Source organism: Phytophthora cinnamomi, assembly GCF_018691715.1.
Source record: "Phytophthora cinnamomi strain GKB4 chromosome Unknown Contig60, whole genome shotgun sequence".
Classification (NCBI taxonomy): domain Eukaryota; phylum Oomycota; class Peronosporomycetes; order Peronosporales; family Peronosporaceae; genus Phytophthora; species Phytophthora cinnamomi.
In genome coordinates this window covers 428,251-440,358 of record NW_027150993.1, presented here as the reverse complement: position 1 = coordinate 440,358, position 12,108 = coordinate 428,251, and the positions used below count along the sequence as shown (strand labels likewise).

Genomic DNA, 12,108 nt, shown 5'->3' with positions numbered 1-12,108 from the left:
TTCGTAAGCGTGTATAATGGAGCCGCGTTCATGTTTGAAGCCGAGTACATGTATTCGCACGATGCAGAGGGCGTGGTAGGTTACTTTGTACATATCGATGATCTGGTCCTGCAACCAGCAACTGTGTTGGCTGCTCATTCTTTCGCGAGCATGCGGTGCTGCTCCTTGATGATATTATTCTGTCTGGAGCTGATGCCAATGTAGCGCGAGGACGGCACCGTTTCATCGCGAAGCTGGTCGGTCTTCTTTTTGCGGTTGTCGGGGCTCGAAAAAATCTTCAGGGATGGTTGAACCGAGTTGTGTTGAGTAAAAACAGCGGTCTGTTGGCCTAAAGTTGACGGAGACTTGCGCATTCGCACGGCCTCCTTGTACTGTTTCCGCCAGAAGGCGTCACCAGTCTCCTTGCGTAATTTATACGAGCTTTCCGTGTCAAACCGTTCGTCGTGAGGTACATCGATGGCCCCGGGGCACCCGAGCAAAGCCGCTGTCGCTGCTTGTGTCATGGGTGTGCGAATACCTGCGTTTGCCTGGGAGTACTGAATTGACGTGACAGCAGTTCGGGCGCTGCGATTGATCATGCCCCCAGATGATGAAGACCCAGGCGCACCAGGAGGGCTTGTCTTCCACGCTGCTTGAGGGATCCGTCCCCCTGTGGAGTCCAAATGGAGCGAGCGAAGCTCAGCGATCAGCGCTTCGGCCTTTTCCAGCTCCACTCGGTGGTCGTTGCGCTGCTGCAGCGCCTCGGCCAGTGCCAAGTCCTTTACCTCTAGCAACTTCTTCAACTCTTCCAGCTCCATCGCATGAGTGCAGCCGCAATATCCGTTGGCCTCTCTGCTGCCAGGACGAGCATTCTGGTAGGCCTTCGGACCTTCCCCACTCTGCTCCAGCAACGCGTACTGCTGCAGCTTCTTGTACGCAGCCGCCAGTTCCTCCTGCTGTCGAGCAAAGTCGTGCGTGAGCTGCTCGATCGCCGACGCCATTCCCAGCACCTGCTGATGAGCATCCAGCTCGTCTTCGTCCACTGGCGCGACAGCGTCGAAGTCTTCATCGTCCACCGACTCGTCGCGAGGGTCGACGTACCGCGGCTGAGTCATCTCTGCTACTGCCGCTGCCAGACACGAGAGCAGCGGCGACTGCGAGTCGACAAGGAAACGAGGACGATCATGACCCACGATGAAGTTGCTGCGTGCACTTGCCCTCGCACTAAATATATCGGGGCAGGGCCTCGTCACACGTCACATGCGTGTCAAAATCGAGCTGTAGCCAAGAACAAGTCACCACTCGCTACATGGTAGATGTTCCCGTGCAAATAATCGATCAACCTGCAGGGAGTTGATACCCCGTTGCAGTGCAGCACGTGCTTGTAGCTGGTCATTCCGCCAAGTTGAAGTGTGCCAGTGCCCAATGAGCGCGCGCCTCTTATCTTTCATGTCCAGTCCCTAGCGCAGGTTTCGTCGACAGCCGCACTTTTTTCTGCTTGGTTTTCAATCAATTCCGAAGAACTCCGACGCATCGGTAGAAGCTCGCCATGTCGACTGCCAACGCCCCTGAGTGGCCCGCCATCGCCGAGGAGCACCCCATCAACCAGCTGATCAAGGCGCTACCGCCCCTCATCGAGGCCGCCAATGGCTACAGCGAGGTCTTCGGCGTGACGCTGGACCCGAGCGGCCCGTTCACGACGAAGCTCGTCCTGCAGAAGTTCCTGAGAGCCAACGCCAACGACGTGAACAAGGCCAAGACGCAACTAGGCGAGACGCTCGCGTGGCGAAGCAGCTTCAAGCCGCTGGAGACGCTGGACGAGAAATTCTCCAAGGAGCACTTCGGCGGACTGGGCTACGTCATTGAGGTCGAGGGCGTCCCCGGCAGCGAGAACAAGAAGGACGTCGTGACGTTCAACATCTACGGCGCCGTGAAGGACAACAAGGCCACGTTTGGGGATCTTGACCAGTGAGTGAAGCTGTCACGGGCTGCTGTGCAATTTCGGACAGCGGGGTGCTGCCGTTTTTGCTGACTATTTAGTGTTGTTGTGGATTCAGGTTCCTGCGCTGGCGAGTGGCTCTCATGGAAAAGGGCATCCAGAAACTCAAGCTGAATGAAGCGACGGTGCCTATCCCGGACTACGGAGAGGGTCGCGACCCGTACCAGGGCATCCAGGTGCACGACTACCTCAACATCTCGTTCCTGCGCCAGGACCCGGACGTCAAGGTCGCGTCGCGGAAGACCATCGACGTGTTCTCCAAGGTGTACCCGGAGATGCTGAGCCGCAAGTTCTTCGTCAACGTGCCTGTCGTCATGGGCTGGATGTTCGCGGCGTTCAAGCTCTTCCTGCCGGCGGAGACCGTCCGCAAGTTCACAGTGCTGAGCTACGGCGAGCAGCTGTTTACAGAGCTGGGCGACGGCGTCCCCGAGGTCTACGGTGGCAAGGCCGCTTCACTCGACACCATCGGCGAGCAGACGCTCTATGCAGAGACGAGTTAGGCGTTCGATCTTGCAAGAGACTTGTCACGCGCCCCTCCTACCGTCTTGACATGGCCGCGGACAGAGCAGTCAAGTCACCGAGTGTATAGCGAGTAGGTGAGTGAGAAACTCCATTGGAACCACCCCAACTCTATTGAATCTATTGTCCATTGTGACGCGAGCTAGCTCTAAGCAACAGTGACTACACAATGTCATGTACTTCGTCGTAGGCTGCAGCTCGGTCACTCGTCACTTCAATTTGGTGTACCGTACAGACCCAAACATGCTCCTAAACCGTCCAGACGAACCTCTCTCCAACTGAACCTCCACTTTACTGCCAATTGACCGCCTGACTGACTTGCCAACGCATACGCGTATCGTAGCTGCTCGAAGTCGCGTCTCTCCCCTCGCGCCATGGGCCTCCTGCGATCGCTGGCGGCTGCAGCTGCGTCTGCGCTGCTGCTTGGCCTCCATGGCCCAGTCCCCTCCGCCTCGGCCGCGTCCACGGGCGTCTCGGAGCAGCACCGCATCAGCCTGCGCGTCTTCTTCCGCGCCTTCTGGTACCTTCACGCCCTGCAGTTCTAACGTCCTAGACCCAATGTCTCACGCTCTCTCGTTGGGTGCACTCTGCAGCCCCGCGTGCCAGTGGTTCGTGGGCGACCCGCTGCTGGAGCTCGTGCGCACGGAAGAGTACCGCAACATCGTGAACCTGACGTGCGTCACTGCTGCCTAGTGCTGCATCTCCAGGGATTCATCCGTAGCAATACGTTCGCGACTTATTGGTGTGCTGTTTGGTGCTGCAGGCTGATCCCGGCTGCGGGGATGAAGGAGAAGGACGGATCCATCACGTGTGAGGCAGGCCCGCTGGAGTGCACGGGCCACCGCTGGCAGGTCTGCGTGCTGGACAAGGACCGCGACGATGTGGTCAAGTACCTCGGCACGATTGCGGTGCGTAGGCGACCGGTTTCAATGGTGCTATAGTGGTAAATGCGATTGACTGATGGGGTTACGTTTTGCAGTGTATTGAAGGAGACGAGTCGGGACAAGTGGGTGACTGGAATACAAAGGTCAAGAACTGCTTGACGGACGAAGAGCGCGTGGTGGTCAAGGAGTGCTTTGACAACCGCAGCAAGGACCTACTCGTGAAGGTAGGTGGGGATGTTGTGGGTGATGTAGTTGCACGTTGCTGACTGAATAACATTTGACGATTGTTGTGCCGATTTAGATGATTCGCGACGAGCGCTCCGGAAGCGTTCCCTGGATGCCATACGTACGCTAGTATACCTGCGGCTTGATGCATACGTCAGCCTGGAATGTTTGCTTATCACGTATTTTTTATTTGTTTTGAGCAGACAATTGTGAATCAAAAAGTGCTGGGTTCCGCTACTGAAGGCGTGGCCTTGAACGCGCTGAAGGCAGGCGTATGCTCGTCTTACACCGGCCCCAAAAGCTTCTACCCGGCAGAATGTGTGAAGCTTGTTGGAGAGCAGAAGGAGTTTGCACCTGAAGAGACTACAGTGGACAAGGGCGACAACCCGGTTGTGGCAGCAGGAGAAACCCCTAAAACTGCTGCTGTTGCGCCTAAAAAGGAAGAAGTGAACACTGGAGTCCAAGCTCCTGCAAAAGGGGACGCGATCGAGGGCGGTGACGGTGATATTGCCGTTGATATGAAGGAAGAGGAGCCAACCCCTGCAGCTGCAAACGTGCCCATTACTACAGCAATGACTGGAAAGGTGAAACTTGATATGTACTGGCGAGCATTCTGGTACGTAGCAATTTATACCACTCCTGGTGCTATATTCCTTCTAACGTCTTATGCTTAGCCCTGGGTGCATGTCGTTTATCACGCGGCCTTTGCTTTCGCTGATCCGAAACAAAGAGTACGTTCACTGTCCATGCAAACTAGCGTTATACCCCAGTATCATCATCTAATCCCTATTGCGTTCAACCGACCAGATTCCAGGAGATCATCGATTTTCACCCCGTACCGGCAGCAGGAACGACTTTTGATGCGAAGGGGAACTTCAAATGCACAGCTGGCATGGTGGAGTGTATGGGGCACAAGTGGTTAAGCTGCGCTGTTGAGGAATTCCATCAAATTGGAGAGCTGGTGGAGCGTATTGCTGTGAGTAGCTCCGTTGGACGCACGCTTTACCTTTCGATCTCTCATTTGGATGTTTACTTACGTTGGATGCATTTTTTTAATTGAGATAGTGTATGGAAAGCAAGGACAACAAGGGCATGACCTGGAGCTTCATCATCAACCGATGCTTTGAAGGTGAAGCACATGCGAAGATGAAAACGTGCTACGACACGAAGAGCGACGAGCTTCTTCGACAGGTCAGTTTAAATCTAGCTATTAACACCATGTTGGTAGTACGTCTAACATCGGTCTTACCTCCGGGTGTTGTTACTTGATGCAGAACGTTGCAAAACGGCAGTCTCTTCGTGTTCCCTGGGTGCCTTATGTAAGTCGTTTAATCTTGATGATTGGTACTTTAGTTTGCCTGACGTTTTCTCTTGGGTGGTAGGTTATCCTCAATGGTGAACCGTTGGGCGATGCATCGCACGGAATCGGGTTGAAGCAGCTCATGGATGCTGTATGCAAGGCGTACTCGGGGCCGAAAGATGTATGTATGCCTTCTGTCTCTACAGTAGATCGCGGGCTTTACTCTAACGAAGGTTGACTCTCTTGATCCATGAACAGTTGTGGCCAGCGGCGTGCCAACCCAAACGGCTTCGTGATGAAGAGGAATCGAAGCCTCCAGCTGAAGACGATGTGGTTAAGCCTTGCGCTCCAAAGAAGGACACAGGCAACACAGGTGCGCAGTATGATGATGCCCCAGGCATCGGTAAGCCACTGCCAGTGCCAGAGGCCAAGACCGTCACCGAGTTTGATGCAAAGGTCATCGGAGGCAAACAGGCCGATGAACAGGAAGCATCCGATGGAGCTACAATGACGGCGGTAATTTTGCCCGGCGCGTGCTTTGTTGGCCTGGTTGTCGTTGCCCTGCGACTAACGCGCGACCACAAGAAGGACGCCTAACATGGAGGAAGAGCAATGTAAACTTCGCTAAATGGTAGCTAGCAGGAACTTGTTTTGCTTTACGTACAAAAAGCGGTTTCATTCCTCTGTCTCCATGCCTTTTACTTGCACCAACACGATGCGAACAGCCCACAAAATTATGTTGATATCCTAGACCCCTTCCATATCATCACTATCTTTGCTGTAGCTCTTTTGCTTCTTGTCCGTAACGGGACGCGGGTTCTCTTCGTCCGAGTCGGACTCGATCTCCGGGTTAATGTCCTCATCAGATGACGAGCCATGTGTGTTCCGTGTCATCTCGATCCCCGGGCTCTCTGTCATAGGCAACTGAAAAGCAATACGATACAACAGTTGAACCGTTAGCTCCATAGTATCCCCAAACTTCTGGTGGCCTTCAAAACGTACCTGCATGGAGTACGCGAACTGCGAACTATTCTGCGTCGGCCGCCAGATGAAGGTCATCGCAGCCGAGACAGTGAAGTTTAGCACGGGCCAAGCCACGAGCTGCATCCACTCCCACTCGACATCCCACTCGAACACGCCCAGACGACTGCAGACGGCCACAACCGTAAGAATCGTAAAGAACACGATGAAGGCGGCCAGAGACCACGCAAGCCAGCGGTACATGCTTAGCTTGGCAAACTGCTTCTGATCACGAAGATCACGCAAGATGCGTTCCATCGAGTACTGGATCCACATAATGAACGTGAGGTTGCACAACAACTGGATAAACGACCAAGCTGTCGGCTTCTCGCGGAAGTCAGCACCGCTAGACGTGCCGCGCGTGACCTCGTCAGCAATGCCCGACACGAAGTACGCTAGCGACAAGAAGGCGATCACACCAACTTCAACGCGGCTCAAGTGACTGCGCACAATGCCGTAGCCGAGGCACACCACCAGCAGGATGATACGCGCCAGCGTGCGAACAAACGTCTACAATTCCAGCAAAAAAACACCACAATCCAAGCACATTAGTCAACATAATCAGCATCCACGTCCCCACAAACACCACAACTCACATCCAGAATCACGGCAATCAGGAACGTCGTCGGGTAGGGGCAGCACACGGGCTCTCCCGTCTTGTTCATCCTGTAGAACGCGTAGAACCAGACCGCCGAGGCCGCCGTCCCCATGACCAGGATGAGCAGAATCCCCCAGTGCAGCGACAGCAGTTGGCGGCGGTAGCGGATGAGCAGGAACACGAAGAACACGTCCAGCACCAGGTAGCCGATCGTCAGGAAGGCGCTGAAGGGCAGCATGCCGTACAGCACGGCGGGCAGCAGTCCGTACGGGTTGCGCACCTCCATGGAGCCCGCGAACGTGAGCGTCTCCGTGGGGGCGCCCTCGTCGTCGGCGCACACGAACACCTGCGTGTCCGTCCAGCCGCTCGTGTTCACCGGGTGCGTCACGTTGGCGCTCACCGCGGGCGTGGACGAGTTGGCCACGGGGAACACGAAGCGCTGGATGTCCGACATGCCGTCGAACTTCATGCCCTCCACGTCGGAGCAGGCCAGCAGCTCGATCTTGTCGGCCACGGCCTGGAAGTCCTCGTAGCTGTCCACGTGGTAGAAGAACACCACGAGCCTCCAGCCGGCCATGTCCTGCGTCACGTTCACGCCGCTGATGTCGATCTGCGTGGCCTCAGTCACCCCCAGTTAGTGATATCTCCGCCCTCCAGGAAGTGATACAATGCAATACTGCAGCTGCGTGTCAACACGACGCACCGAGACCGACGAGTTGCCCGTGCGCGCCAGGATGGGGCCCTGGTCCGTGGCGAACAGCTTCTCGGCGCGCTGGAAGGGCGGCACCCAGTAGCTGCTCTCCACGGGGTAGATGGAGGCGGCCACGGAGCGCAGCGCCAGCGCCAGCAGCAGCAGCAGCGACGACGTCACGAGCCTCGGAGGCATCTTCCAGAGCTTTTCTCCTGTATCGGGTGAATTGCGGACTGAACAGCTTCCGAGGGCATCCGCGCCTGCTCATTGGTCGAAAAGGCGAGGAAAATCAACGTCGCCGCTCATTGGTCAAAATGCGGTTTGAAGACGATGTGACAGTTGACATGGCCTGATGATCATTCCGCACTCGCGCGCAACGTCATGGCGCCGCTGGTCGGCGCGCTTGCGGCCGCCGCACCGCACGCCTACGGCGCTTCCTCGCGGCGATGCAGACATCAGTGGAATCTCCTGCTCGCGACGCTTCTGGTGATATGCTGGCGGGATCTGCACGCGGCCGGCTCGATCCACAACGTGCACGAGAAGATCACGGGCTGCAAACTCACGGAGAGCATGTTCGCGGACGGCCAGGGGCCCTGGGGGCTCGGCGGACGCTCCAGCGTCCTCGTCAACGCGACGATACGTCCTCTGGGCGAGGACGAGGTGCAGGACACCATCACGGTGCGCCGGCTGCGCGACTACTTCGACTTCGGCGTCGTGCTGGCCGCCTACTCGGCGGACGCGGCGCTCGCCGCGGGCTTCGACGACCGCGCGGCCTGCAGCTGGAACTTCTCCAACGCGAGCAACGCCCAGGGCCAGCTGGAGGGAGAGTTCTTCCCCGTGAGCAGCGGGGAGACGCTGCGGCTCAACGCCACGTTCTACCCGACGGAGGGCGGGCTGCAGACGGCGCTGCTCGTGCCCTGCTGGAAGCAGAAGAGCGCGGCGTTCGGCTACCCTGTGAGTGCCGACGAGTTCGTGGCGTATCCGATGGTGGACCCGCTGTTGCATTTGGACGCCGCGATTGCGTTCCAGAACCCGTACGGATACCTGCCGGGGCTGCTGTACGGCCTGTTCCCGTTCAAGTGAGTGGGTGATTTCTGCCTTTTGGGCTAGAGAGTGGAGACTGATGGCGATTTTTTTTGTGTGTTTGTGTGGATTGGTGCGGCCCAGTGGCGTTTTGTCGCTGATGTATGCGGCGCTGGACGTGTACTTCCTGGCACTGCTGAACCGCCACCGCCAGAGCGTCGTGGGGACCCACTACTTTCTGCTTGTGGTGCTGCTACTTGCAACCGGTATGTGAGTTGAAGTTATTATGGTGAGGTGATTAAAAAGCTCGACTAAATGTTGCTGGTGTTGCTTTGTGTGAAGGCGAATCGGTTGCATGGTTTGTGACGTATAAACTGCTGAACGATTCGGGTGTGCCGGTGTGTTGCCCTTACCCGGACTCGGTGCTATTTTCTACACTCGTGAAGGTGATGGCAGGTATGGTGGCTCGCATTGCTACCACCCTTGTCAGCTTGGGCTACGGCATTGTGCGCATGCAAATATCATGGCCAGAAGTGTTTGTGGTCTCTGGTCTCGGGGTGTGCTACTTTATCGCTGTTGGAGCACTGGAAGTGAGTCATCTTGCTAATCAGTCGGACGGGGAGGCGCAGCCACCTGCTGTCTGGGAAGCGCTCGTTATTATGACAAACGCGTGCTTTGGGGGTTGGATCTTTTTGTCTCTCGAGCTAACTCGCAAGAACCTCGCAGCTTTTGGCCAGGCAAGCTAGCATGCAAACGCATCTATCGTTTTATTTTACTAACACTTATGTTGCTTTTAATGCTTTGTCTTGCTATCAGACAGCGAAACTACAGATGTATACCTCATTGAATCGAATCCTCGTAGCGTATGTGGTGATATCCTTCGTTTTTATGGCAATTGAAGGAGCTGTGTAAGTATTGGCGTCATTCTTACCGATGTTTTGGGTGGCTTTCATCCTTTTACTGACGCAACTTTGCGTGCATATCATCTCTGTGCTGCAGCTATTCGGGTGCTATATGGGTGCCATGGACATATATGTGGATTGTATGGGCAGCTACTCGCCTACTGTTCTTCGGGATTTTGATGGTAGTGGTGTATCTGTGGCGACCCACGCAGCACGGACTGCTGTACGCACGGATGGACCAACTACCCAGTCGTGAACCGGTCACGCCTGCTTCGATCGCTCGGGGGATCGAATTGACACAGCGTGTGACTTCAGCTGCGGATGATGAAAATTCACCTCCAGCTAAGGCTTCGTCAACCAAATCGGCGTCTGACACTGGCACAAGTGCCTCCACTATCGAGTCGCTGTAAAACGGGGTGGGAGTTGATCAAGCAGGTATGATATATGTAGGCCATCGAGCTGTGGGAATGCGCGCCAGTTTAACAGGTAATAATTATTATGAGGCTGCAGAGCTCGTTACATGTGCAGTAAACACAGCCACTACTGGGGCAACATCCCAAAGTGAAGGTTGAATTCAACAGGCCAAAATGGCCACAACTACCTGCTATCCCCGTCACAGCTACGCGTATTTTCGTTCTGGTGCACCTACACGCGAAGAGAGAAGTTTCCGACACCCCTATATATAGGAGCACCCATGATGAGCGCATTATTGTCTTGTGCAGCGGCAGCAGAACATGCCACACCAGAACTGGAGGACTGCATTATCCGCGATAAGAACGTCAGGGAAGGTGGGGACTACTATCCTGGTGTCTGCGTGATATCAAGACAAAGTTGATCAGGTCAGGCGATAACGATCACACGTGTTGTTAGTACTACCCAACTTAAACTGGGGTGGACGAGGACGAGAGCATCGTCTGTGGCAACCCAGGTCTTCTGCACAAGGAAGTCAGCCACCCGATGCGCCTTGCTCCCGCGAGACATCAAGGTTGTTTCATTTAGAACCTCAAGACCCCCAAGAGCAGACACACACCCAGCCAAGCTTATTGCTTGCGCGTCGACTAGGCCCCCCGTTGGATGGGAAGGGGATTCATGCGCCAGTCCGTACACCCAATGGAAGCAAACGCAGACGGCGAGAAGCGACGCAAGCTAGGCGTGGAAGACGATGACTGGCAGGACCTAGCAACCGAAAACTCGTCCGAAAGTGTTCAACCAGAGACCACAGATCATTCACCCGCACCAGGAGGTTATCGAGGGCCAACATTTGGGGATGATCCTACCACCGCTCCAGATTTCATGACTCAAGACAACACCCCGAACGATGAATTACCTCAAGCTTCAAGGCCACCGCTCGTAACGGGAAGCAGCAACGCCAAGGTGAATGGCACTTCCGACGCCAACGGCCACGAATTTGAAGAAGACGATATTGATGGAGCAGCTGAAGTTCTTCCTACACCTCAGACTGGGGCCGGTGAATTCAGTGTCGCCAAGACCGGTAGGCTACTCACGTTCGCGGACGAGACCGGCGGCTCGCTGGTGGAAATGAATTACTCCAATCGAACACACTACAGCAAGCAGGCAGGTCCGGGCACGGTTCAAGGGGTTCCCAAGGGTGGTTGTTGCGTGATTCAATAACGCATCCAGGCATCGCCACTTCATCCTAATCCCTCGCAGTTCCGGAGGCATGAGTGGAGTGTTGAACGAGTTCCGAGCCAACCCAGTGAGCCCCGCCAGATTCAACTTGAGCGACTCGCGTTTGACGTTTTGCTCCGTGTTGAAGTCGATCCCACCCTCCCCGGCATCATAATTATGAGCGCAGTTTGCCGCGACCATAGAATTGGTAGAAGCACACGCCTTTCAGTCCCATAATGCATTTCAGTCCCACAATGCTAGTCTCCCATTGCGCTTGGGTGTCTCCCCCATTGCTTGAATTCTGCAGACAGACCACTCGCCAAGTTAGCGTCGACAATAGTACTTAATAGACACAAACGGCACAGTTGAGGACAACACGGCGTGGTGGATCAAGCAAACGTGTGAGTTTCTTGACTAGTTACACTTCCCAGCATGACCTTCTTGTTCCCCAAAATACTCTCAGCGGAATGGCGACAACGAGCCAAGCGCAGTGAGCAGCGCGGCGAGCGCTCGCTCGGGCCAGAATCGACGTCGCAGTGGCGACCGAGTCCTCAACTCTACTTGTTGGCCTTGGCAGCCTTGTGGCGAGCGATGCGGCGGCCCACACCGCGCACCTTCTTGCCGCGGTTCTTGGCCTCCTTAATCTGCTTGCGCGAGGTCTCGACCTTCTCGACCAGGCCCTGGCGGATGAGGCGGTACTTGGGCTCGAAGCGCTTGGCGTCGTTCACCGTGTCGTACACGAGACCGAAGCCCGAGCTCTTGCCGCCGCCGAACTGCGTGCGGAAGCCGTACAGGAAGACCGTGTTGGCGTCCTTCACCTTGTACATCTGCGCACAGACAGCACCATCAACAGCGTCAGCCATCCATCCACGGTCCCGCAATGCGTGCGTCGTCCAGCCAGCCAGTCAGCAGTGCGGAATCTCCGAGGCCTCCGCACGGGGCGTCTGCACGTCTATCAGCAGTGCAATCGGCTCTGAATATCTCGCTCCTAGCGCTTTCAGCGCTGGAAAGTATCTGTTCCTGTGTGTGCGTGTGTGTTTCCTGTAGCTGACTGGCTGGATGGCTGTGTGGAAGAGTAGCGGGTGTGCGGGTGTCGTTCGTACCTTGGCGATCTTCTCCTGAAGCTCAGCCTTGGGCACGTTGGCGCGGCCCGGGTGGATGACCTCCACCACCTGATAGCGCGCAGAGCGAGAGGACACGGTCAGACATGCAGGCGGGCGGCGCGGCGCGGCGCGGCGGGGCAAGGCAGGGACGCACCATTTGGCGGCGAGCCAGGAGGCTGTTGCGGAGGAACTTGCGCGTGCGCACCGTGACGGGGACCTTGTCAGCCATGCTTGTT

The 12,108-nt window shown here is 56.0% G+C and overlaps 6 protein-coding genes across 6 annotated transcripts; 3 read left to right on the top strand and 3 right to left on the bottom strand.

Moving 5' to 3' along the window:
• Positions 1-134: 134 nt before the first annotated feature.
• IUM83_14057 (TBC1 domain family member 5) lies at positions 135-1,094 on the bottom strand (the record flags this gene model as incomplete). The annotated part of the gene is made up of 1 exon (XM_067938773.1): positions 135-1,094. The coding sequence occupies one exon, from the start codon at positions 1,092-1,094 to the stop codon at positions 135-137; it is 960 nt and encodes a 319-aa protein (XP_067787439.1).
• Positions 1,095-1,528: 434 nt separating this feature from the next.
• Positions 1,529-2,478, top strand: IUM83_14056 (Phosphatidylinositol transfer protein SFH5; the record flags this gene model as incomplete). The annotated part of the gene is made up of 2 exons (XM_067938772.1): positions 1,529-1,947; positions 2,037-2,478. The coding sequence occupies 2 exons, from the start codon at positions 1,529-1,531 to the stop codon at positions 2,476-2,478; spliced, it is 861 nt and encodes a 286-aa protein (XP_067787438.1).
• A 393-nt stretch (positions 2,479-2,871) lies between these two features.
• IUM83_14055 (Gamma-interferon-inducible lysosomal thiol reductase) lies at positions 2,872-5,503 on the top strand (the record flags this gene model as incomplete). Its single annotated transcript, XM_067938771.1, has 12 exons — positions 2,872-3,017; positions 3,091-3,171; positions 3,261-3,405; positions 3,477-3,605; positions 3,683-3,727; positions 3,810-4,222; positions 4,281-4,337; positions 4,414-4,582; positions 4,672-4,797; positions 4,881-4,925; positions 4,989-5,087; positions 5,165-5,503. The coding sequence occupies 12 exons, from the start codon at positions 2,872-2,874 to the stop codon at positions 5,501-5,503; spliced, it is 1,794 nt and encodes a 597-aa protein (XP_067787437.1).
• A 150-nt stretch (positions 5,504-5,653) lies between these two features.
• IUM83_14054 (Gpr7 transmembrane protein) lies at positions 5,654-7,410 on the bottom strand (the record flags this gene model as incomplete). The annotated part of the gene is made up of 4 exons (XM_067938770.1): positions 5,654-5,830; positions 5,909-6,436; positions 6,523-7,134; positions 7,228-7,410. 4 exons carry the CDS (start codon positions 7,408-7,410, stop codon positions 5,654-5,656), a joined length of 1,500 nt encoding a protein of 499 aa, XP_067787436.1.
• A 186-nt stretch (positions 7,411-7,596) lies between these two features.
• On the top strand, positions 7,597-9,550 carry IUM83_14053 (Transmembrane protein 87A; the record flags this gene model as incomplete). Its single annotated transcript, XM_067938769.1, has 6 exons — positions 7,597-8,294; positions 8,383-8,504; positions 8,581-8,694; positions 8,770-8,975; positions 9,055-9,146; positions 9,238-9,550. The coding sequence occupies 6 exons, from the start codon at positions 7,597-7,599 to the stop codon at positions 9,548-9,550; spliced, it is 1,545 nt and encodes a 514-aa protein (XP_067787435.1).
• Positions 9,551-11,326: 1,776 nt separating this feature from the next.
• Positions 11,327-12,101, bottom strand: IUM83_14052 (40s ribosomal protein; the record flags this gene model as incomplete). Its single annotated transcript, XM_067938768.1, has 3 exons — positions 11,327-11,596; positions 11,873-11,941; positions 12,027-12,101. 3 exons carry the CDS (start codon positions 12,099-12,101, stop codon positions 11,327-11,329), a joined length of 414 nt encoding a protein of 137 aa, XP_067787434.1.
• Positions 12,102-12,108: the final 7 nt, after the last annotated feature.